Below are 24,686 nucleotides of genomic sequence, written 5' to 3'. Positions count from 1 at the left end.
CCCAAAGCCTAACAAAAATGTTCAAATAGGCCCTTTGGGAAAAGCTTGCCAAAGCCTGTTCTACATGGTGGGAACATGGCCTATTATGCTATTTATTCTTCTGTATATCAGAAATTTATCATAAGAAAGTGTAAAGTATCAATCTATTTCCACAACAGAAAAATACACTCAAGTAAATCACAATACTGCTTTAACAGAAACAAAGCTAAAAGACATCATACAATGTAGTAGATCATTAAAAAGAGACTCATTGAAAAGAAATTTGAGTGTATTATGTGTTGGTGACTATTTCAGAACCGGCAAATACAAACAGATCACTTTCTGTCTGAGTGAGCCAGGCAGAGTCAGGCCTGGTTGGTGCATCCACAGATCTTGGGAAGCAGGGACAGGAGGGTCAGGACAAGACTGCCAACGCTGCATGAGACCCTATCTCAAACTTGTCTCCCCACAAAGAAGCCAGATAAAATTCTGTGCTTTCACAGAATTCTTATTTTCAGTATAGTCAATTACATCGCTGTGCTCTGGGACATTAACACTAAACATTCATTTGTACACTACATGTATAGCAAAATACATTGGAAATAAAAGTCAAGCTAATCACTTTTTAAATTTTTTAATAATTAGGCTGTACTTACTGGAGATCCAAAGTTATGTCCAACTTCATGAGCAAAAGTAATATGAGAGACTTTAGGAGGCACGTGAGAGCCATAGTTCTGAACAGTAATAATGCCAGTATTCAACGACTTCTTCTTGCCATCTGAATACAACTTGCTTTTCTCACATATTCCTCCAGAGCTTCCTAATTCAGATTTTTAAAAAATAATAAAATAAAGTAAAAAGTCTAAATTAGTTATCTATTCCAATCCAAAAAAATGGGTAAACAGTAAATGAAATCATTATATGGAGTTAAAACATTTATACTTTTTTTTTTATTTATTATGTATACAATATTCTGTCTGTGTGTATGCTGCAGGCCAGAAGAGGGCACCAGACCCCATTACAGATGGTTGTGAGCCACCATGTGATTGCTGGGAATTGAACTCAGGACCTTTGGAAGAGGAGGCAATGGTCTTAACCTCTGAGCCATCTCTCCAGCCCCTACATTTATACTTTTCAATGTAAAATACATCTGGTACCTAAATGACTCAAATACTCCAAAGTTCCTGTAGTTCAAGATTTAAAAAAATCATTTAAAATACAATTACATGTTTCTCGGCATCAAAGTTTCTGCTGTCATTAACATACCAAAACAAATGTTTTCTTTAAATTTGAATACGTACACATTTATACTGAATCAAAGCATATATCCTTTCATCTTTTAAATGGAAAACTTATCAATTAAACAAAAGTTAAAATATCCTTAATTACATTCTGCAAAAGCCACATCTACAAAGAGAAGAGCATTTAGCATGTGATGGCAGTCCTTCGATTCAATGCATCTATCAAGAGTTCTACTGGTGAAACACTAAATGACACGAATTTAAGAAATAAATTAAAGATTTATTAAATTAAATGAAAGAAAGAAGGGTAGAGAGAAGGTGGGAAGAAAGGAAAGGCAAGAAAGGAAATACGGAAGAATATGAGTATCTAGTTTGCTACAAGGTTACTGGACTAGTCACACAACTCTTTAGCAGCTGTGAAATTAAAAAAAAAAAACAAAACTGAATTATGATTTTGCAAGGTTCCCTGAATTCATTTTCAAATTTTAAAAGAAATTACTTATAGTAAGCAGAGTAACCTATTTTGTAGTTTGTCTTTTCATTAACAAGAATTCTGGAGTTCAAGACCAAAATGACAATATATTCATAGCCAAAGGCAGTTACAAGAAATAAAAGGAAAAAAAATCGAGAAAAATCTACTTAGCTGGCCATCTGTCATTCACTTCATCTCAGACTCCCAAATACAGTTACAAACATATGTCATCATGTTTATTCTTTTTTTTAACTTTATAAACATTTTAAGAAATTCTTTAGTCTATGTTCACATTTAAAAGAACGTAGCTCAGGTGCCAAGATCCTGGATTTGGTTCTTAGCATCACAAAAATTTACTATTTAAATAAACAGTTTTTTTATTTAGTATTATTTTTAAAGATACATTTTTAATTTTATATATGTGGGGAGGTGAGCATGCACACATGTGTGGGTACATATAGAAGTCAAAAGAGGGTACCAGATCCCTAGGGTTACAGTTAAAAGGTGGCTGTTAGTCACTTGATATGGGTGCTGGGAGCAGTTCAGTGTTCTTAACCACTGAGCCATCACCCCCGCCCCAGTATTTTAAAAGACAAAATCAAATTGATTAAAATATTCTGATAATCAAATTATTTCATTTTAGTTTCAACACACTAGGATACAAACATTTTACTAAGCCATTTAAAAGTCTAATGTTTTAAATTCCTGATAAAACATTTAATAGAAGGCAACTGGAAACAGAACTGCAAAAATGGCATGATTACAGCCAGGCATAGCAGAATATACCTGTAATCTTAGCATTCAAGAAATTGAAGCAAGAGAATAATAAGTTCAAAACTAGCCTAATAAGACCTTGTTTTGTTCCCATGTCCTCACAAAAGCAACAAAAATCTATTGCTTTAATCCTATTAAATATATGGCAACACACATAAATTTGAAAAACTGTTAGGATTTAGCAAACTGAAATCATAATGCATTTCATGGAAAAGGAAAGTGAAGACTAAGCCAAGTGCAGAGTTAGCCCACAAAGCACGGACAGCTTTCATGATGGTCTCTCTCTACACCCTTTTCTGCAAGGAAACAACAGAGAAAACAGAAGGTAATTTATGACTGTTTGATCCTTTCTGTTCTTTTTCTGAAGGTTACATCATTCTAGGAACTAGGAAATTAAATTTATGAGTAAGTACTCTACAACAATTATACACCACACATTAACTCTGAGCAAGGAGTAAATTAATATCCTGTCTTGGTGAAGAATTGTTATGTGAAACTGATACAAAATAACTCCTGCTAAACTTGAACCAGGCACAGAAGACTCCACACTGCACAACAGTTAAAAAGAAAAAAGAGTAAATAGGCACATTTAAAAAAAAACAAACCCGACATATTTCTGTATTTTTTAGGTTTAACTAACTTAAGGCAAGATCATATATAAGTCTGAGAATATATATGCTTTTTTTTTTTTTTTTTTTTTTTTTTTTTTTTTTTTTTNTTTTGGTTTTTTGAGACAGGGTTTCTCTGTGGCTTTGGAGCCTGTCCTGGAACTAGCTCTGTAGACCAGGCTGGTCTCGAACTCACAGAGATCCGCCTGCCTCTGCCTCCCGAGTGCTAGGATTAAAGGCGTGCGCCACCATCGCCCAACCAAGAATATGCTTCTTAAATACAGTCTCTGTGATTTATATATTGCTTAACCTCCTAAACAACTGTTCTGAGTCTTGAGTTTAATAAAATTATAGACTAATAGCATATACTGGAGCAACTCAAATCACACAGGAAAAAAATAAGATACTAAATTTTATTTTATAAACTATGGTTTTTAAATACTGCAACTAGTTTTGACATACTAGAAAATCAATTAGAGATCTAACATTTCGCTAAGTTGACTCTAACTCAAGCTCAGTAACTACTTTACATTATGTAAGGTTATGCTGCAGAGTAATCACAGAGAAAACCTGTGAACAGAATGAGGAATGTTTTTTCATTCAAATCAAAAGCAGTAACCAACTGAGAAAGCTACAGCCATGTTCACTTATCTGATACACCAAGACAGGTTATTACAGGACAGAACACAACTCAACAAAACTATGTCAGAGGTGTGTTAAAGAGGTTCAGGAAATGAAATGCAATAGAATGAAGGTGAGAGCTATCTAACTTAAAGGTTTTACTTGTAATCCTAGCACTAATGCTTGGGAAGCTGCAACAAGAAGGTCCCAAGTTCAACATGAATTCAGTGAACCCTCTATCTCAAAAGTAATATTTATTTTGTTACAAAATCATTGTATCAAATGATAACAGGTTATCATTTAAACCTGAAGAAAACTGTATAGTAATCTTTCCTGATTTTGGATTGACTTTCTCCCCTGGTGCTGTAGACCAAACCCTAGGCTTTATACATGCTAAGCCAGTACTCTGCCACTGAGCCATGCCCCCTGTACATCTTTATTTGGGAACCAGTCTCCTTCTGTGCCACTAAAGGCATGGCATAATTTTAAGTAGGAATCTCCAGGTCAACTCAGTTCACTGTGAAGATACTGGGTCTTTGATCAAAGACACTTAAAATAGCACTCAACTATAAGAAAGCCTTAAGTAAGAAAGAAGAAGCAGAGTACACTATGTCTTGGTTCTGGAACAAAAGAAAAAGAAGAGATAATTTGAAAAACAACAAAAGATTTAAAGACAAGAAACTTACTATTAATATATTTCAAATCTCATTTTCCTGCATCAACTGGGTAAGCAAAGAGGACTGTAGCTCAAAATCTACATACATATTCTGCGATAATTAACCAGAACATAACATCTTCTCTATTGCCAGTTTTTGAAATGTGAAATAACTTCAGAACTTAATGAATTAAATTTAGGGCAAATTAAACAACAGGATAATTAATGAAGATTAATTAGATCAAATAAAAATAAAAGATTAAGAAATACTAACAGACTATTAAACCCAATAAGTCAGCTATGAAGTATTATCTTTAAAAAAACAAGATAGCAACAAACACAAGTAAGACATAAGCAAAAAGATGGAGGAAAATAAATTATAATATAAATTAATCTGATGCAACATAATTTACCAAAATGTATTTAAAAAAATAAAAGCAAATAAGAGCCCAGGGCTCTTAGTGTCACTTCTATTCCCGCAGAGCCTCAACAATTACTCCACATGATAATGCTGAATTATAGCAGCGTTCCCATGTCCAGTTTCTTTTCTTAAGAAAGAAGGAAATGTGTCTTCCAAAGTGTTTTACTCTAAGGAAAAAAAAAAAGACAAATCTAGCTGCACTTTTTAGGAGAACAGTGCAGCAAATTCAATCAGGGTTACAAAGAAGCCAAAATGCAGCAGCAACCAAAAGTAGCATAACTATAGGCCTCGACCAGGTGGCTTAGCACAGCCAGACAAAATTCAATTTATTTTCTTTTCTTGAAGTTGATATGCCCCTTATATTTTTACTTCTCTGTGATTACAAAAGGAAGTGCTTTTAATTATTGGCTCTCTGTGTAATGATTATCATGGGTTTTGTTTTTTGTTTTGTTTTTTAATTTCAGTGTAAACACCTCTGCAAACACATACCTTGTGGTAACCTGAAGCCCCTGTCTGGGTAAGATTCTGATTGATTTTAACAGAACAAAGGGACAATGGCCTCTCATTTGAAACCCAGATGAGACAATCCCTATTTCTTTTTAAGCTGGGAGTGAAAAATGGTTGGGTGGTCACTGTTTCAAAAGAAAAGAGAAAAAACACAATACTGAACAGGGCAAATGTAGTGCCTACTTTTCTGACCTGGAATTGCTGTACTATATGTGACAATCAAGAGCCCTAGAATGTGGGCACATTTCTACCTTGTCTGCCAAGCATATTGCATGTGCCAACTCAGGACGTGATCGCTTGATTCTTTTGACATTAAGAGTGCCCCATTTGATCCTGACAGGTGGTCAGGAAATGCAAATGTACTTCTGCTCCTTCTTTTGTATGAGGTCACCTGGGGAGTGGCTGCCTTCAGGTCTAGAGTAGCTTCACTACCTAAACAACAGAATGCTAATGATTTGATGTCTCCAAGTGTTAAAATTTTGACTGAGTTATCATTTGTATCATGTTGATAAAGTCTTTTGCTACCTCCCCCCCTTTACATTGGGTATAAAAGCTATGGAAAAATAAATGAGGGCGATTTTAGTAGAGAGAGAGAGAGAGAGAGAGAGAGAGAGAGAGAGAGAGAGAGAGAGAGAGAGAGAGAGAGAGAGAGAAATGCAGTCAGTAAAATGTAACAAACCTCTACTGAGAGGCAGGACCTATTATCCTGGGATAATCAAGTAGATTATATATTCAACATTCCTTGTAAAATCAAGTGTATATCAAACTCAAAATTAGTTCAGTTACTGAGGACAAAGCTGCTGGTGTTATTTTAAGACAGAAACCCTGTATGAAGGCAACTGAAAAGATTCCTTCCTTCCCTCACTCTGGCCTCTAATCTCTCTGCCTATCCTCTCTCTAAGAGCTTTTGGAAAAAGCCTTTTAAGACCCAGAGTTGAGGATTTAATAGTCAAGTTAGAGGGCATTTTTCACCTGAAATAACGGGGAAAGGTTATTAACTCAAAAGGAAAAAGCAGAGAAGGGAGAAAAAATGAGGATAAAGGTTGGGAAAAAAAGGTCACATTTTCCATTCTGAAGACTCACTCTTCTGTCAATGCTCATGATAGACCAAAGTAGAGCCCTGTTTCACCCACGCAAAGAATCTAACAATAAAAACTCTATCCAGTGCCATTTTAACAAAATGACTAGTATCACAAAGCGACGGTCCAAATATCCCGAAATCTAGGCATAAATACTAAGCATCCCTAAGCCCACACCCCATCTAATCATAAGAAAATCATTTGACATCAGCATATGACATCCTACAACCCTGCTAAACAGCATTCTTTAAAACCAGTACGAGGATGGGAGTGGAGAACTCGCCATAACACAACTCTAAAAACTGTTCTAAGCAACAATAAAGCTTCTTTAAAAGGAAAGTAAGCAGTTATGTATATAAAAGACATGAATCTAATATTTCAAGAAAGATGGTCAAGCTCCTTTCAGGCTGCACATGTCTACTGTTAAAATAAAGACCCAAGGAAATGAAGGTTTTTTCCTTTCTTTTTTTCCTATCTGTTGCTTCTTACCAGTTTCTCTGTTCTTTATCTCACTGCAGAACAGAAAAGACAATAAGGTTTTTGGTTTTGTTTTGTTTTTCTTTTGACAAAGCAAAAGCATAGTTTTTTTCCTCTTGACTTTCAGGCCCTATTCCAGGCGGCAGGGGAATTTAGTAGCATTTAGTTTTTATGGGAAAATGTAGGTTTCCCTTTTATGGTGTCACAAGTACTACTTCTTCCCCCCAGATTGTGTCAGCTTCTAGAAATGCCAAAATCAGGGTACTTCCCATATTTCTCTTTTAAAATTTTTACTTATTTATTTACTTAGTTGAGATAGGGTCTTTCAATATAGTCCAAGATGGCTTTGAACTTACCAAGCCTCCTGACTCAACCTGAGAGCTGAGATTACAGGTGTGTACACCACAAGGTCAACTCTTATATCCCTTTCAAAAGAAAAAGCTGTTTCATTTATCCCACCAGTAGCACTGTTGTGCATCTGGTCTTAACTCAGGTTATGTGAACTGAAATTCTGTACAGGCACGGTTTTTTCCTACGCTCAGTAAAACCTAATCTTCTCCCAAGGTTGCTTTTTCTTCCAAATATTAAGACATTACACAACCTACCTGAAGGTGCTCCAACCCATGCCAGACCAAGAACACCATCATCAAAATCCCGGTCAGTGAAGACATAGGCCAAACAGTAGTCATCATGATTCTGCTCAGAATTCAGCTCCAGGAACTTCTCCACGCCAATGTTTGGGAAACGGAAAGGATTTGTAGGGTCCTTTTCATCAGAGGTTGTATTGATCTAAAATTCAAAACCATAATTTAAATAAGTAATTACTACTAGTGTTCTCTACCCACCTCCTCCTACACAGTCCTGAACTGGTCACAGAAGCCATAAACACACAAACAAAAAGAACAAAAAGAAAGTAGGACAAGGAAAATAAAATTGAGATGTTCAATTTCTCAGCAAGCATCTGCCAGAGTCCTGAACAGAAGCCATGGAGAGAAGACACTGTACCTCCCCAAGTTCCAATAAGGGAAGTTTGGGTTCTCAAACTCAGCTGTCTAAGCAGGTCTCTTTATGGGAGCTCTATAAACGAGGATGAGTATAAAGATACAAAACCTCAGAATCAGCTAATAACTAGAACATCAAATAAGTATGGATGGAATTCAAGACTGATTTTCCTGGTTTTTCGTGAACATGAGTTAAACCTAACTAACTTCTTGATTCATTGTATTTTCTTGGTATACATAAGAATTCTGAATTCTACTTTCAACTCTTCTGTTTTAAACTGTTCCTGCAGATCTTCTGATACTTAGCTATTCTTCTCCACAGTCTCTCCTTCCGAATCTGAAGAACAATCAACAATAGATCTTTACTGAACAACACATTCAAGTGTCAACCTTGTTTCCTCCACAGATACCCTCCTAACAGCTTAACCACTAGAGCAGTTCGCTTTCCTGAGAAATCACACCCCAACTGCATAACAGATCATATAAAAGGTATATATGAAAGTAAACGTTTTTCTAGAAAGCAAATTTAGTCAATCTGAAAGGCCAGCTTTAACTGATACAGTGAGAATTACAGATTCCTAGGCTCCACACTCTCCAGAAACCAAGAGGCTGGGAGGCAGTATTAAACTCAAACACCACTGGAAACAATAATCTAAGGACATGCTTCAGAATTTCTGGCTTAAGTATCAATTAACTGTACACCTTTGGTTATAGTCATTTAATATAAAACTATCCAAAATCAGGCAAATATATTATCATAACCCATTAAAATGGGTTTATCCACTTCATATGGAAATAAGTTTTTGACATTTCTTATACTAGCCATAATTAAAAACTGCATCTAAATTTTTGTCAGCTACATTAAAAATGAATAGTTAATATTTAAGTAATACTGATCTAAACTAAAATGATAATCTCAGTTATGATGTTCCAAACTGCCATATTCTTACTGATACACATACATCTTCAGTACCAATCATTTTACTAAGCTCTACCTTCTCCCAAAGTTGCTAGATACCCACTACTTTCTATTATGTTACATTTTATTGTTTTGCCAATAAATCCAATACTCAAACCACTTTTCACATTTACTTACACATTTAAGGATTTCTATTGATTAGGAGTGACTCATAATGTAAATTATATTGCCCTTGAGATAAACCAATGCAAGATCTAATTACACTACCTTTGAAAGTAAGGAACATCTTCAGCTATTTTTATATATATTGTATATGTATTACAAATGTCTAGTATTTATAGTTCTTATTGAGTTACTTTAAGAAAAATATGAAAATATAAAGAAACTTTATGATAAAAATTTTGTAAGAGGATGAATTCTTTTAAAACTTAGGTATATCCAGTTAAAAACTTAGAGTCTTAAAAGATATGCACATATAATTAAGAAATTCAGAAAATTATTTACTTAGCCTAATTTATCAGTTATTCAATATTTATTTGCATATAAATTAGAATAATTTTCCAAAGCAATAAAATACAACAATAGAAAATAGTGAATATCTAACAACTTTTGGGCAAAGGTAGAGTTTAGCAAATTTATTGGTACTTTGAAGATATGTGTATATCAGTGAAGAATATGGGAGCCTGGAGGGCTGTAACTGAGATTATTTTAGTTTAAATCAGTAACACTTAAATATTAGCTACCTATTTTTAATATATCTGAATTTTAGGTTCAATTTTTAGTTATAGCCAGTATAACAAAAACGTCAAGAAATTACACTCAGTACCCTATGGTTCTATTCAACAGGTCTGGAGAGTTACAAACAGAAGAGGTTTTCATAGCCAAATGTAGAGTAACAGCTTTATTTCTTAGAGATCTTCTCAAAATCTGATACATATATTGTAAACTGTGAATTTTCAAGATTATAAATGTTTCTCCAATTTCTAATTTTGCTTAAACACTGTATCTATTTTTCCTCTGCTCTAGAATAACAAAAGAGATACATCCAAAACAACATGCACAAGGCAAACCTTAAAAAACTAGCAATAAAAAAAGGGAGAAGTCAAACAATGTTTATCAGACAAAAAAAGTAGTAATGTTTTACCTCTAGTGTAGTACAGACTAAGGACTTGCAGATTTGATTCTTGCAGTGATAAGTGTACATGTTCATGTGGCAGTCACAGGTTGACACTGGGTGTCTTTCTCTAATACTCTCCACTTAATTTTTGAGACAGTTGCTCCCTGAACCTGGGGCTCATCAAACTGACTAGCCAGTCTAGCCAATGAACTTAAGGGACCAGCCTATATCTGCTTTCTCAGTACTGGAGTATGAATATATGAGGCCACACCTGGCTTTTACATGAATTCTGAGCATCCAAACTTACACAGCAGGTATTTTACCAATTGAACTATCTCCCCAGGTCCCTGAATCTGCTTCTTAAATCATAAACTCAAGTTTGTATGTGTACATGCATACAAGCACACATGCGCCAAGAGTAAAGAGAAGCAGCAAGAGTAGATATGATTTAAATTATGTTATTTCATGTATAAAAATGAAGTAAAAAGCAAGTATATTCTTTCTTTGCAAACTTGGTCCTTACTTTTTAATTTTAAGCTTTATTTTTGTTTTATGTGTATTTTGCCTTCGTGCATGTAAATTCATCACATGTGCGCAGGTGCTCACAGAGGGCAGAAAAGGGTATTGAATCATCTAGAATAGGAGTTATAGACAGTTTCTGAGCTATCATGTGGTGCTAAGAACCCAACCAGTCCTCTGAAAGTACATGAGTGCTTTTAACTGTTGAGCCCATCTTTCCAGACCATTTATTACTTTTTAAAATGCCTTTTCTGGAGTTTCTTACCCTTATGCGTTTCACCATGAAACTGATGTTACGGATTCCAGAGAAGTCTGTAGTCTGGTAAATTGTATCAATTGCTTTAACATGACTGGATATCTAGTGATTAAAAAAAAAAAAACATTTTAGGGGTATTGTTGAAATATGAAAACAATTATCAGTTTCTTCTTGTACCATCAAGAACTATGCTATACAAACAAATTTTAAAATGTCTATGCTGTATGTTGAACAGAATGGAAAATATGATTGAGCTAGGACACTTTTTCCCAGGCTCTGGCCAATCAACCAACCAATGAACCAATCAGTAAGTGCACCCCTACTTCAGTCCTATTAAAAACAAAAACAAAAAAAAAAAAAAAAAAAGACTGCTTCATCAGTCCAGCTTGTAGAGTCCCATGTCCTCTGCTTTTTACAGACCTTAATGCCTGGAACATCTTTATTTGTCCTTAAGACTCAAACACTTCTACACGAACCTAACAGTATCAGGGCATGCATTCCTTTCTCAACAATAGTCCTTCTGTTGCTGCACTGGCAGAAATTCCAAAGATTTGTTGATTACTTTCTATATAATAGGCACAGCTTCAGGGGCCAGGGATAAACTGGTAAATGATATAGAGAAGATTCCTATAAATTAACAAAGGTTTACTATAGTGAGGTGTATGGGAGGTAAATAATCTGAATTCTAAAAGGGTATTACATGTATTTAAACACGAAAAGGAAAGAAATTTAATGAATGATCTCAAGAGTTATTTGTTTAGTTAGTTGACCTCCACCTAAGCCCTGGCTCTGACCACTCTGCATGCAACCTTCCAACTCATCTACAAAACAGCACCCTGGCTACTGCTTACGTGTAAATATGTACATAAACTTTCAAAACTTGTTGGCAAGGCACAGAAAATGGCAAAGAAGTAGCATTAATAAGAACATTTCCAAAGCAGTCTCCGCTGATATAAACACTCTAAAGAACAGGAAGGCAGGACTGAAGGGTTGGCTCCCAATGCCTGTCCAGTTTTCTCACTGCTTGTGCTCCACTCTCATCTGTAGTGATTCAGGTAGTTCTCCAGACATAATTATATCGCCTGCTTCACAAAGAGTTCCTCCCTCTTTGCCTCTGAGTTTCCCATCTTTAACCATCTCTACCTTTTTCAAATGGTGACTCCTCGTTAAAGGGTCACTTTTCTTCATGACCTCAATCCTTAGTGAATGACCAAGAGCACTTTCTCTTCAAAAGATACTGTGGATATTTAAGAATATCCATAGCCTCTCAGTTTATACTGTCTATCTATAAAGCTGTTTCCTGCTCTTTGAATGTTCTTATTGCTCTCCATTTTTCTTTTATCCCTAAACTATAGCCTATTGTATTTTTTCCATTTTTCACATTTCTTAAAAACGCTCACTGTCTATTCCCACCACCAAAATGAAATCATCATTTATCACACAGTACCTCCATCTTCTCAGACACAAATCCTTTGAGTCAAGCATAAATTAAACTTTCTCTTGGTATCTTTAACATAAAAAGACATTTTAAAGGGTACCCTCAAAACATTTCTATTTTCATACGGGTTAATAGACATTACCATAGTTGGTGTGGTAGACAAACCTGTAATCCCAGGACACTTAGGAGACTGAAACAAAAGGATTATCATGACTTCAAGGACAGTCAGCTGAAAGAGAACTCAAGCCACCCTTGTTCTCAGGGAGAAAGGTGGGGGGCAGCTAAATAATTCTACTTGGAAAACACTACGTAAGTACAATGAGATACAAAACAGAAATTATACACCACTCATTGGAAAAGTTCGTTTTTTCTTTTGAATTCAAAATAAAAATGGAATTGTTTTCAAAGGTAGGTTTCATACTTGTCTACCATGCATGAGGCCAGCCCCAAGTCCAAACGCTTTCCTATCAAAACAAAACAAAGAATAGCAAAAGCCTAAGTTTCAGCGTCATCAGCAAATTTAAAAAATTATTTCCTTTATTTTCTGCAGTCCAAAACCTAAACTGGTCTTCCCATCTTCTTCTGCACTTAGTTTACAGACTTCCCCATGGCACAGCTGAAACTATATACTTTCTTTAGCTTTTATTTAAGAAAACAATAGGAAAACTCATAACACAGTGAGCAACTTTAAGTACCTGGGCAATCACAGCTTCTCGTGTTCCATAGTATTTAAAGAACAGGTGGTCTGTCTGGATATAGAGCTGACAAGTATTTCTTTCAGCCAGAGTTGTGCGCTTTTTCCTCAGGAGCTCGGGACCAATATTAGCAGCATGCTCCTCTTGACGTGCCTGTATGTGAGTCATTTCTGATAATTAGCTTGTTTCACAATTATAGTTTTATAGTTTAGAACACATATGCAAAACAATTTCATATCATATGACTATGTAATATTGCAAGTATTTCTAAAGCCATTAGTGTAACAGGGGCCACCAGAAGTTAGAAAAGAAGCCAGGAATGTGAGGGATAGCTAGTGGACCCCAAAACTTAAAGGGGGTTGCCATGCTCTGGTGTTGTATGGCTGTAGAGCGACTACTCTCTACTGCAGCTAATGGCAAACTGCCAGACAAAAGAAATGGTGAAAAGAATTAAGAAACACACACACACAAAGTAGTAAAATCCAAGGAGATGGAAATAATGATGACTCTGATCATCTCACAAACATACAAACACACACACACTAAAGGTATGTATGCATTAACCCAATTAATATGTACAAACATGTCACTTATATTTTGCAATATTATACATAAATAGCACTTTTATCCACTTTATCCAGAATAGTCTCTGCACAGATAATTTACTATTCAAGTAATTCCTTCATTTTAAAACATTTTCAAAGTGTATTTAAGATATATTCATTTAAATATAAAGTAAGTCAACAGTCATGCACAGTAATTTCTTCTTTGGTTCCCATCTACAACCTAATCCTATCAAACTCCTAAATACCTAAAAAGTCTGGCATTTTCTATAGCTTTGACATTCCAGCTAAAGCTACCTATCATCTCTGGACTTTTAACTGGTTTTCATACTGTAATCTTTGTGAAAAAGAAAATGTATTCACCTGTATACTATATTTCACTGAATTTCTATTACTCAAAGGATAAATCTTTCAATTCTGCTCCATGAGATCAGTTGTCACACAGCCTCTCTTTACCAACCAAACACTTTCCTTTTCCATGTTGCTTCCAGAAAAGAACCTATATGACCAAGGCCTATTCTCCAAAGTCTAACTATAGGAATTTTCTATGGTTCTCCAGTACACAGCCTGCCTGTCTCTGGTCTTTCTTTGTACATAATTAAGCTGTCTCTCTCAATCTGGTTAGTATCTTCCCTCAGATGTAGAGACTGTCAGTTCAATCATTGTGTCACTTCATTTATCTATCTTCCTTATTCAGGAAAACTTATATTTATTATTTGTTTAATTTCTGTCCACAACTCATCACTATTACTTCAACCACTAGAATATAAGCTTTTGAAAAGAAACCTCATTGTGTGTGTCTTGCACTATATCATTATCACCTAATAGCTTTAGCAGAAAGTATTTCTTTAACAAATTACACTACTGTTGAATTCAAACACTCAAAAAAGTTTATGACATCAAAAACATCATTTTAAACCTAATTTGATAGTCACATAGAATCTGAATTAAATTTTAATCCACAACTCCAAATTTACATTAACAATTTATATTTTCCTTCTCCCTGGACAATTCCCTGTTAATTTATATAAACTATAAATGCTAAATTATGTTCCACAAAAAAAGAGTAACAGTGAGATAATGAATATGTTAATTTGCTTTACTATAATAATTTCATTCTCTCTCTATATCTATAATATAGAGACTATATAATAAAGACACACAATTTTTAAAAAGAATTTTAAGTGGTAAAAACAAATTCTACTGTGTTAGTGATATAGCTTAGTGGTACAGTGCTTGCCTAGCATGAACAAGCCCTAAATTCAATTCCCAGCCATGGGGGAAGGAGAAATCAATACTATTAAAAAGCTACAGTCCTAAATAGTACACTTGGAGGAAGCATGCCTTTAATACTAATTTCCTCAGGAGACTTTCATTTAGGTGGTTTCTAGATGATGCCAGTCTGTTTAGCTTGAAAATGACTGAAAAGTACTTCATATGCACAAGTTTGTGTTATACAGTTTATATTTATAATCATGTTACTTCATACATAAAGGATTTGAATGTTAATCTCAGCTACATTTTAAAGATGTATTTACCATTAAAGAATCTGAATATTAATCACAGCTACATTTCAAAACTGAATATACAGTTTTAAAACAAAACAAAAAAACAAAAAAAAACCTTCAAGAGAAAAACCTGAATGCTTCAAAATGAAAATATTTTTTGAAGAAAAATATAAATTAAGTTAGCCTTAAGTGTGAAGGAGATTCCCAAGTAGAGGAGATAACAAATTAAGTGGTCAAATTTATTAATCATATAATTCAGAATTTCCATTTCTTTATTGGGCTTTCTTCTTTATCCAACTATTCCCTAAGAAGTGAACTGAAATCTCTGTCATCTAGTCTTTCTACTGTTCCTTCAGCTGTATTATTCTGTTCAGGGACAAAACCTCATGTAGCAAAACTGGTCTTAAACTCAAAATGGAGCTGAAGACAATCTTGAAATTCTTATCTTGCCTATTCTCCCAAGTGCTAAGAAACCAGTATCCAACAAGTGAGCTACAGATGCAGGCACGGCTTTATATATGTTGAAGTTATAGTATAACATTACAACAAAAGAGAACAAAAATCTTTAAAAATATATTTTTCTAATGCTTTCTTACCTGAAATCTACTTCAGTATTAACAAAGTATATATAATACTGATTAGAGTTTGAAAATTTTATCTCTTATATATTTTTCCTTTCCACCTTTCTAGATTCTTAAGTTTTAGAGGAAGAAGTTAACTTAGTAACTATATAATCCTTTACTTAATGAAATCAAATATACTTTTAAAATTTCACAGAAAATTTAAGAACTTGAGAACACATTCACTGCATTTTCATCCTGCTTCAGTCTTCCAAGTACTGGGATTCCAGCATGGTGCTCACAACCATGGGCAGCTGCACATATTCTTAAAGTCTGTTATTCTCCTGGAGTGTTTATCTAGCCTTTGCTTGGACACTTAAATTGTGTAAAAAATTAGGGGCATGATAACATAGCATAGACTGTTAATGACTATAAAAAGAAAAGATCAATGTGCAATTAAAATGTCAACAGCACTGAGCTTTTATTTAGGGTGAGTAATCATCTTGGTTTGTCCAAAGACTCAAGACTCAGTTTTAAAAAGGGAGATCAGCACTACCTCCTTACTACTGCTAAATTATGTGCATGGCCTTTTTGAACATTAAATGAGTATAAATATTTTATAACAGTGGTATAAACATTTACTAACTCCTAGAAAATATTGTGAAAAGAAGAAAAACTTGCCCAAGTACATTTCCATGTCTTAAGTTTAACAAATGCTGAAATCCTTACCTGTGTTCCTTCCTCTACTCCAGACATTTGGTACTTCCTCATCCTTTCAAAGACAGAGTGATCTGCACAGCCCCCCTGTGGGCCATACTTATGGGGATAATCTAAAGCAGAAGAAATATCATTGTTACATGTTTAGATAGAGACAGCATCTTATCAATTAAAAATTAACTATCCTAATTTGGAACTGGAGAGATGGTGCAGTGGTTAAGAGTGCCTACTGCTCTTCCAGAAGACCTTGGTTCAATTCCCAGTACCCACATGGTGGCTCACAACTGTCTGTTCTTCCAGTTCCAGGAGATCCAATGTCTTCTTCTGGCCTCTGTGGATACCAGGCACAGATGTTGTGCATAGACACACATGAAGCAACATGCACACCAAATAGAAATAAATTTTAAAAACTGAGTATCATAATTAATGAAGATCATAAATGTTTAATGAACATTCATGAGAAAGGCACTGTACTAGGGACTTGGACTCCTGGTTCTAGCTTTTTATCTGTGGACAACTTCTAAATTCAAAAACAGAACTATAACCACTCTTTATTTTGGACTTAATTTTCCCACATTAATAAACAGAGCATCTTAAAACTGCAATTTACCTCGTTTTGTTATTTCCCTTCAGTACATTAAATTTCCTACACTACAAATGTACAAATTCCCCTCAATTTGAGCACAGTAAAGCCAATATAAGACTATCTTTGGTTTGAAGTCCTTCTATGAATACTAACTGGCTCAGATAAGTGTCCTCCAAAAATATTCTATGGCATGAAAAAAAGTAGATTGATTTTAAATTTATCCCATGTATAATTCAAATCCATGCTACACAAACTAATAACTATTGTATCATTTGTTCTCCCTTCATGTATTAATTTATCCTCAGCTAAACTGGTTTTGATTTCAAATAAACTATGTAATTTAAGTGAGTCATTTAAATGTTTATTCTACTTTCTCAATAATCTACAAACTTCTTTCTTATTAAGATTCTCCTTAGTTTATGAACACATTTTATAATCCAATTCAATAACCACAATTAATAAGAGAACTGACAAAATAAAATGCCAAGATACAGGTAGGAGGCAGTATGCACTGAAAAGCCTCAGCAGTAACTGTAGAAACCAGGAAAGTAAAACACAACCATTGCCAAGATGGGGAGAGGGAGAACAGAAGGGCAGAGTGATCTCATCAGGGAAATGGGGAAAGGTAGGCTCTTTAGGAAGTGGGGAGGAAGGTAAAATAACAATAAGGATATCTAAAAATGCCATTGGGAATCATACTATTAACTATATACTGATGTAGGATTCCCCCATGTATGCTATGAATATGTTTTATTATCATTTGTTAATAAAAAAGCTGTTTTGGCTTATGGCAGGGCAGAATATAGCTAGATGGGAAAACTAAACTGAATGCAGGGAGAAAAAAGGTGGAGTCAAACAGACACTATGTAGCCACCCAAGAAGCAAGATGTGAGGTAATAAATCATAATAGCTCAGTAGGTAGACCATGAAACTCTTAATCTCAGGGTTGTGAGTTTGAGCCCCACGCTGGGTGCCATTATGTAAATATGGAGATTGAGCTTTCATTTCCTGGCCACCCAGACCTGAATAATCACATAAAACTATACTAATTATAACACTGGCCAACAGTTTAGGCATATTTCTAGCTAGCTCTTACATCTTAAATTTCATTTATTTTATATTTTACCACAAGGTTTGTGGTTTGTTACCTCACATCTTGCTTGTTGAGAGAAGGGAGAAATGATGTAATTATAATATTAAAAAGTTTAAGCAAAGAAAAGATTATTCTATTTCTCACAAGACAACAATGTAGAAGATGATGGATTCTGCTGCTGACTTAGCTGATGTGGTTGTTTGGACAAACATGGCTCCCACAGGTTCTTATGCTTGAATGTTTGGTCCCCAGTTGGTAGAACTATCTGGAAAGGATTAGGAGGTGTGTGGCCTTACTGGAGGAGGTGTGTCACTATGGTGTTTTAGGTTTCAAAAGCCTATGTCATGTCCAAGTGCTCAGCCTTAAGCACTCACCCACTGCTCCAGACATGCCTGCCTTTCTGCTGCCATGCTCCCTGCCATCATGGTCATGAACTCACCTTCAAACTGTAACCCTAATAATCTCTTTCTTCCATAAACTGCCTTGGTCATGGTGTCTTCACAGCAAAAGAAAAGTAACTATAACAGCCAGTAACCACAGAGGCAATTGAAAAACCAAAGCTCTAAAAACAAAATGGTTTGCCATATAAACTGTGATATTTAAATTATTAAATTCCTGTTCCAGTATGATGAGCAATTATTATTTGATTAGTATGTTATGTTCTTATTTTTTGTTTGTGAATCTGTTATAGTGTTTCTATATAAATTTCTAAGACTGGTATCAATATTTAAGTTAATAAGATTTCATTTTAACATTTACCTTAGGCTAATATAAGTTTAATGAAGAAAAATATTCAACATTTGATACCACTCTTACTGAACTAAATTAGGCACTCTCCTCCAAAGAGCTGGGCTTACAGTTTTAATTATGAAGTTTCTAAAACTGCTATATCCCCACCCTTCTCCCTCAGACACATTCAAAACTTCCCTCTCACATACTCAGACAATAAAAGGACAGATACAAGAGCACATAGATACCATTACTCCCAAATAAGTAACTACTGAAATTAGGAGTTTCAAAAGACAACCACTGTGATTAAATCACTTGCAGCAATTTTCACAATAATATTCCCTAAATGTCTCCCATACTTAGTACCTTCCTTTATACCTCAACAACACATACCATTTAAAAAGTATATATCAGAGATGGGTAGTAATGATCTGTTCAACAAAATACATATTTCTCAAAGACCCTTTTATACTACCATATTAACTTAGTCAGACTTTTAAAAACTACTATGAAAATTAAATACTTTTTGAAAAAGCAGTAATTGCTTGATAAATACTAAACTTAATAATTAAAATATTATTTTTTTAACAAAAGCAATTTGAATGTCATTGACCAAACTATTCCTCAATATCCTGAGCTAATGTCTGTAGACTGAACTTTGTAGCTTCCCTTTAAGTAAAGCATCACACACAACCAAGTTCCAGTTGAAGTAACTAGCCATGATCCTCCCTGGTTTTTTTTTTTTTTTTTTTTTTCTGAATGGCTGATAGACTCCAACCTGGTAACAGCAGAATGATGCTATGGTTTTAATAAAAAATGTTCCCTACATGCTAGCCAGTCAGCCTATGGGTATGGTAAATTCCATACCCATAAGAGATTCTGGACTCTGCCTCAAAAATAAATAAATGAACGAATGAGTAAAGTAGGTAAATAAGTAAAAATGAATGACTAACATATGCATGTATACACATGTATACTGCATGCACACATACACGTGTGTGCTTGTGAGCATGCACCACTAAAATAACTTAAAAAATTTCTTAAGGCATTTATTTATACTTTTAAAAGAGAAGCATATAAAAACATGAAAGAACATTAAACAGGCCATTTTCACAATAAAGCAAGACAATAAAATACATCTGCAAGTACTAACTACGGTACTCAGTGCATTCTGGTTTACTAACAACAACCACTAGTCCAAGAATGCTAAGCAAATGAATTACATTTATAGAGAAGTATGTCAATAGGCAGAATATATAAAAAATTCATATCTATGCTTGGCAACTGTATATATACAGCTTCAGAATCCAAAGCATCCAATACAAAGTGAGTGACAAACTACCTGAATCTTCTGATTAGATTAATCAAACCACAACAGGACAACATTATGTATGCAGTTATTTACTCAAATAGTCAAGTTCTCAAAAGAAATTTATCATTCACAAATGCAGAAATTCTTCACTAAATGAGGTTAGTGTGATAATGTATATATACAGACACACAATGGTTACACATAAGTCAATACTATGGGATTTTGTTAGTTTTGAGACAAGATCTCAACATGTAGCTCTGGTTGGCCTAGAACTTGCTAGATAGAGAAAGTTGGCCAACTCACAGAGATCTGCCTGCCTCTGCCTCCTAAGTGCTGGTACTAAAGAACTCACCACCATGCCCAACTTATAATGTATTTTCATGGAGTCAAACTTGCAAAACTCCACACACACACACACACACACACAAAAAGACTTAGTCTAAAACTCTTATATTTTCAGTATTATATTATGAGGATAAAATAAATAGTTTGGCAAATTATAGAAAATAATATTAAATTTTAAACAGTGGAAAAACAAAAATGAAAAATACTCAAAGTTCAATACCTAAAAAAGTGCACTACAGAGAAAGACTGCAATTGTACAGAGGAAGCACATAAGAGCTGGCTGACTTTCACAGCACTAGCTTTATGTTGAAGTATTACATAGGGATGGATAGTTTCCTGTTTGTCTTTTAGGTCATGTGGTTCTGCTCCTTTTGAAATTCCTCTAAAATCTACATATGTAGACAGGAGTATACCCTACTTGATTTCTGCACCTATTGTTGTCCTGTGATTCTGTGTTGGTTCATGGCAGTAGTGGCAATATGGGTGTGTGATATGTGGTGAGCTTGCCTGTGGAGACAAGAGGACAACACTGGGGGGTCTTCTTAATCACTCTCCTCTTTCTTCCTTTCTTTCATCCGTGATGTAGGTGGGTTTTAGGTCTATGTGTTACTTTCATTGGTTAATAAAGAAACTGCCTTGGCCTTTTGATAGGCCAGCCCTTAGGTAGGTGGAGTAGACAGAAGTGAATTCTGGGAGGAAGAAAGCAGAGTCAGGCAGATGCCATGATTCTCCGACCTGAGACAGACGCAGGTTAGGATCTTTCCTGGTAATCCACCAACCACTTCGTGGTGCTACACAAATTACTAAATATGGGTTAAAGCAAGATGTGAGAATTAGCCAATAAGAGGCTGAAACTAATGGGCCAGACAGTGTTTAAATGAATTCAGTTTCCGTGTAATTATTCTGGGGCTAAGCTAGCCATGCGGGACAAAAAGCAGGCCTGCCCGCAGCTCCTTCTACATATCTGTTCCTCCCTTACTCACTCCCTACCTCTATCTCTATCAATATTTTGCCTGCATATATGTCTGTGAGTCACTTGCATGCCTACTGTCTGCTGAAGCTAGAAGACATTACTGCTTCTCCTGAAGCTGGTGTTACAGGCAGTTGTAAGCTGTCGTGTAGATACTGAAACAGAGTTTGAGTTCTCTGGAAGCAGCCAGGGTTCTCAACCACTGAGCCATATTGTTGGACCCAACCACCACCACCACACACACCTTGATTTTTTGGGGTGTAGGAGGAAGATGACAGGGTCTCTTGATGAACCTGGAACTCACTGATTCAATTAAACTACCTATCCAGCAAACTCCAGAGATCCTTCTGTTTCACCTCCCCAGTGCTGGAATTACAGATATAAGTTGTCTGTTCTAGTTTATTAGATATGTCTTAGTTAGGGTCTCTCTTGCTGTGAAGAGACACCATGACCACGGCAACTCTTGTAAAAGAAAACATTTACCTGAGGTGTCTCACTCATAGTTTGGTGAGCAGACATGGTGCTTGAGAAGGAGCTGACCCACAGGCAACAGAAGTGATCTGAACTAGATGTTGCTTGAGCATAGGAGACCTCAAAGTCTGCCCCCACAGCGTCACACTTACTCAAATAAGGTCACATCTACTTCATCAAGGGCACAACATCTAATAGTGCCATTCCCTATGAGCTTATGGGGACCAATTACATTCAAGCTACCATAACAGGCATGCTAGGGATTCACTCGAATGTTATGCTTGCATAGCAAGCACTTTACTGAGTGAGTCATCTCCCCAGCATTCTTTGGACTGGAAAATCCATTCTGCACACACTCATATAGAAATCACAAAATTGGCACATGATATACTTGTGGTTCAAAATGCAACACTGTAGAACAAATGTTCTCTTATCCTACACTGCACATAATTATTTTCAAACCAGCCCAGTAACAACACTGTTGTTAATTCATTGAAAACTCTGGTGATCTCATCAGCTAAAAGAAATGCAAAAGCAGACCAAAAAAAAAAAAAAAGCCTTGGGTTGTTTTTCTTTGTTTGTTTTTTGTTTGTTTGTTTTGTTTTGTTTTAGGCAGGGTTTTCCTATGTAGTTCAGGCTGATTTAAAACTGACTATGTATTCCAGGCTGGCCTCAAACTTAGATCCTCCTCCTTGCCTCACATACACACACACACACACACACACACACACACACACACACACACACGTAGTGATATTTTATTTGTATTTTAATAAAGCTTGTTTATAATCAGAATCAAAGCTAAGCCACTAGAGGCTAGGGAGTGGTGTCATACACCTTTAATCCCGGGATTTGGGAGACAGAGACAGATGGATCTCTGTAAATTCAAGGTTATCCTGGGCCTTACAAGACCGATCCAGAAATAGATCCAGGTGGTGGTGGTTTACACCTTTAATCCCAGTGTTTGGGAATCACACACCTTTAATCCCAGCATTAGGAAGGTGAACAGAGGAACAATATGGTTGGGCAGAGAGAGGAATATAAAGGGGAAGAGACAGGAACTCATTGGAGTGTGGAGTCTGAGGATTCATGAACACAGGATCTCACCCTATCGGTCTGAAGATTTGGTAGAGGTAAAAGGTCTCTCTAGTGGTTGACTGCTTTGTTTTTCTAATCTTCAGCTTGAACCCCAATATCTGTCCCTGGGTTTTTATTATTTGTGTTACACACACACACACACACACACACATACAAGAAAATGTTTGTTTTGGAGATTTCTTCTTTTAGACATCAACATTTGGGATTTTTTTGGAATGGTGAGGTTTTGGAGTAAAGTGGCAGGGTCTGGCCATTATTGCACAGGCTAGTCACAAACGTTTGAACTGGACTCCTCTCCCTTAACCTCCTTAGGATGACTTGTTATACATTACTATGCCTCGTTTATATAATTTTTGCTATTTTATACTTTAAGGATTTTGCTCTTTGGGGATATTTCAGTCTGGGACTATGACAGCTGAGATTATGATTAGCATTGGTTATCATTGATACATTGTTATGGATGCAAGCTATATGTTTCATCATTAATCCTAAAATAATCTAACAAATAATATCTACTGAGCATTTTACCTTCTTCTCTACTGATAAAAGATGTGTTAATACATTTACATACATAAACACATCTATTTGTAACACTGTATACAATTACATATACTTGATATTAGAGGGAGTTCCCAGTCTTCATATAGTAGTCAAATATGTACCCGTATTCAGAGTATACCAGACTGCCTATATGAGCTACCACCAGCAGGAATTGAGGGGAAGTCAGTAGAAACTTAACAGAACCAATATCCAACAGGTTGTCTGTCATGCCTAAGTGAAATAGCAGCCTAGAATTACCATAAAACTTCCTAGCTACTACATCACTGTGAAAAGATTACAACTATCTATAATCAAAAGAGTATGTTTTTATAAAAACAGCTACTCTAAAGTCTATCATCTGGCAAAGGTCAAGAGCATTTTTACCTTTATCATGGAGTTAAGGACAACCTACTGTTAGAAAGAAAATCATCTCCCCCCACCCATTTCAATAAGCACTCAGGGCTATATACCACTTTCTGCCTTAGATTAGTTAAAAGAAAACAATAGCAAAATTATAGATATTTATGTATATATATGTGTGTGTGTATGTATATATGTATAATATATATTTATATGTGTGTGTATGTCTGTGTGTGTGCGTGCAGATTCCTGTGGCCTCTGCAGCCCTCAAAGTCACGTCCCTTTATTTCTTCTTCTAAGATCTTGATTCACTCTTACTTTCATCACTCATTATAATTCTTTGAAACTATAACATCCATGTTGATGATCTCTCTAAAATATATAGATCTTTTCCCTAGTCCACATTCCTACTTTTGAACTTTCTCATGACCGATAACCAACCCCTTTACAACCTCAACTTTCAGTATCCTATCTTCTGTCCACCACTGCCTGTCTAGACAATCCCTCTAGACCCATGAATCATTCAAAAACAATAAACTCTTTTAACACACCAACACCTACCATCCTGTGCATTCTCACAGGAGAGTTTCCTCCTGCGTATTTCTTTTATATGTCACCAAGGATAATAATTACTCACTGCATTCACCTGTAACTTCTTTGTCCCCCCACCCTACTCCCTTGACTCCCAACCAAATTTCTTTTAAATTAAATTCTTTACCTATACCCCTGGTAACAAAGACTATTCTCATTCAAAAGTCATGACCTGTAGTCATAGCTTTAACTTCCCAACACAGCCTGGAACCTCTAATCTATTCTGAAATCTGTTTTCAGTTTCACTAGCATACAGTTAGCAAGAGGCAAACCTTATTTGGTACAGACCATAAAACTGATTCTGCAAACTTCTTGAACTCTGGAAGTGACTTCAATAATCAATGGGAAAAACTGTAACTGTTTTAATGTTTAAATGTCAAAAGGCTAAAACTTCCTATTGTTATCAATGCACATAAAATGAAAAACAATAAAGTTATATTTAATAAACTGTGTTCTAGTAGTTT

General features: G+C 35.4%; 1 protein-coding gene across 1 annotated transcript in view; it reads right to left on the bottom strand.

Annotated features, from left to right (window-relative positions):
* Positions 1 to 24,686, bottom strand: part of Adam10 (ADAM metallopeptidase domain 10) — a 103,116-nt gene that overhangs the window by 23,987 nt on the left and 54,443 nt on the right. The window contains exons 5-9 of the mRNA XM_050125616.1: positions 16,140 to 16,240; positions 12,780 to 12,932; positions 10,656 to 10,748; positions 7,440 to 7,623; positions 636 to 799 (exon numbers count right to left, since the gene is read on the bottom strand). Of these exons, the coding sequence (XP_049981573.1) occupies positions 636 to 799; positions 7,440 to 7,623; positions 10,656 to 10,748; positions 12,780 to 12,932; positions 16,140 to 16,240 (695 nt within the window). The remainder of the gene's footprint in view (positions 1 to 635; positions 800 to 7,439; positions 7,624 to 10,655; positions 10,749 to 12,779; positions 12,933 to 16,139; positions 16,241 to 24,686) is intronic.

Source organism: Alexandromys fortis, unplaced genomic scaffold (genome assembly GCF_014885135.2).
Source record: "Alexandromys fortis isolate MF-2015 unplaced genomic scaffold, M_Fortis_MF-2015_v1.1 scaffold_22, whole genome shotgun sequence".
NCBI lineage: Eukaryota > Metazoa > Chordata > Mammalia > Rodentia > Cricetidae > Alexandromys > Alexandromys fortis.
The sequence above is the reverse complement of the archived record's forward strand: the minus strand, read 5'-3'. Positions and strand labels throughout refer to the sequence as shown.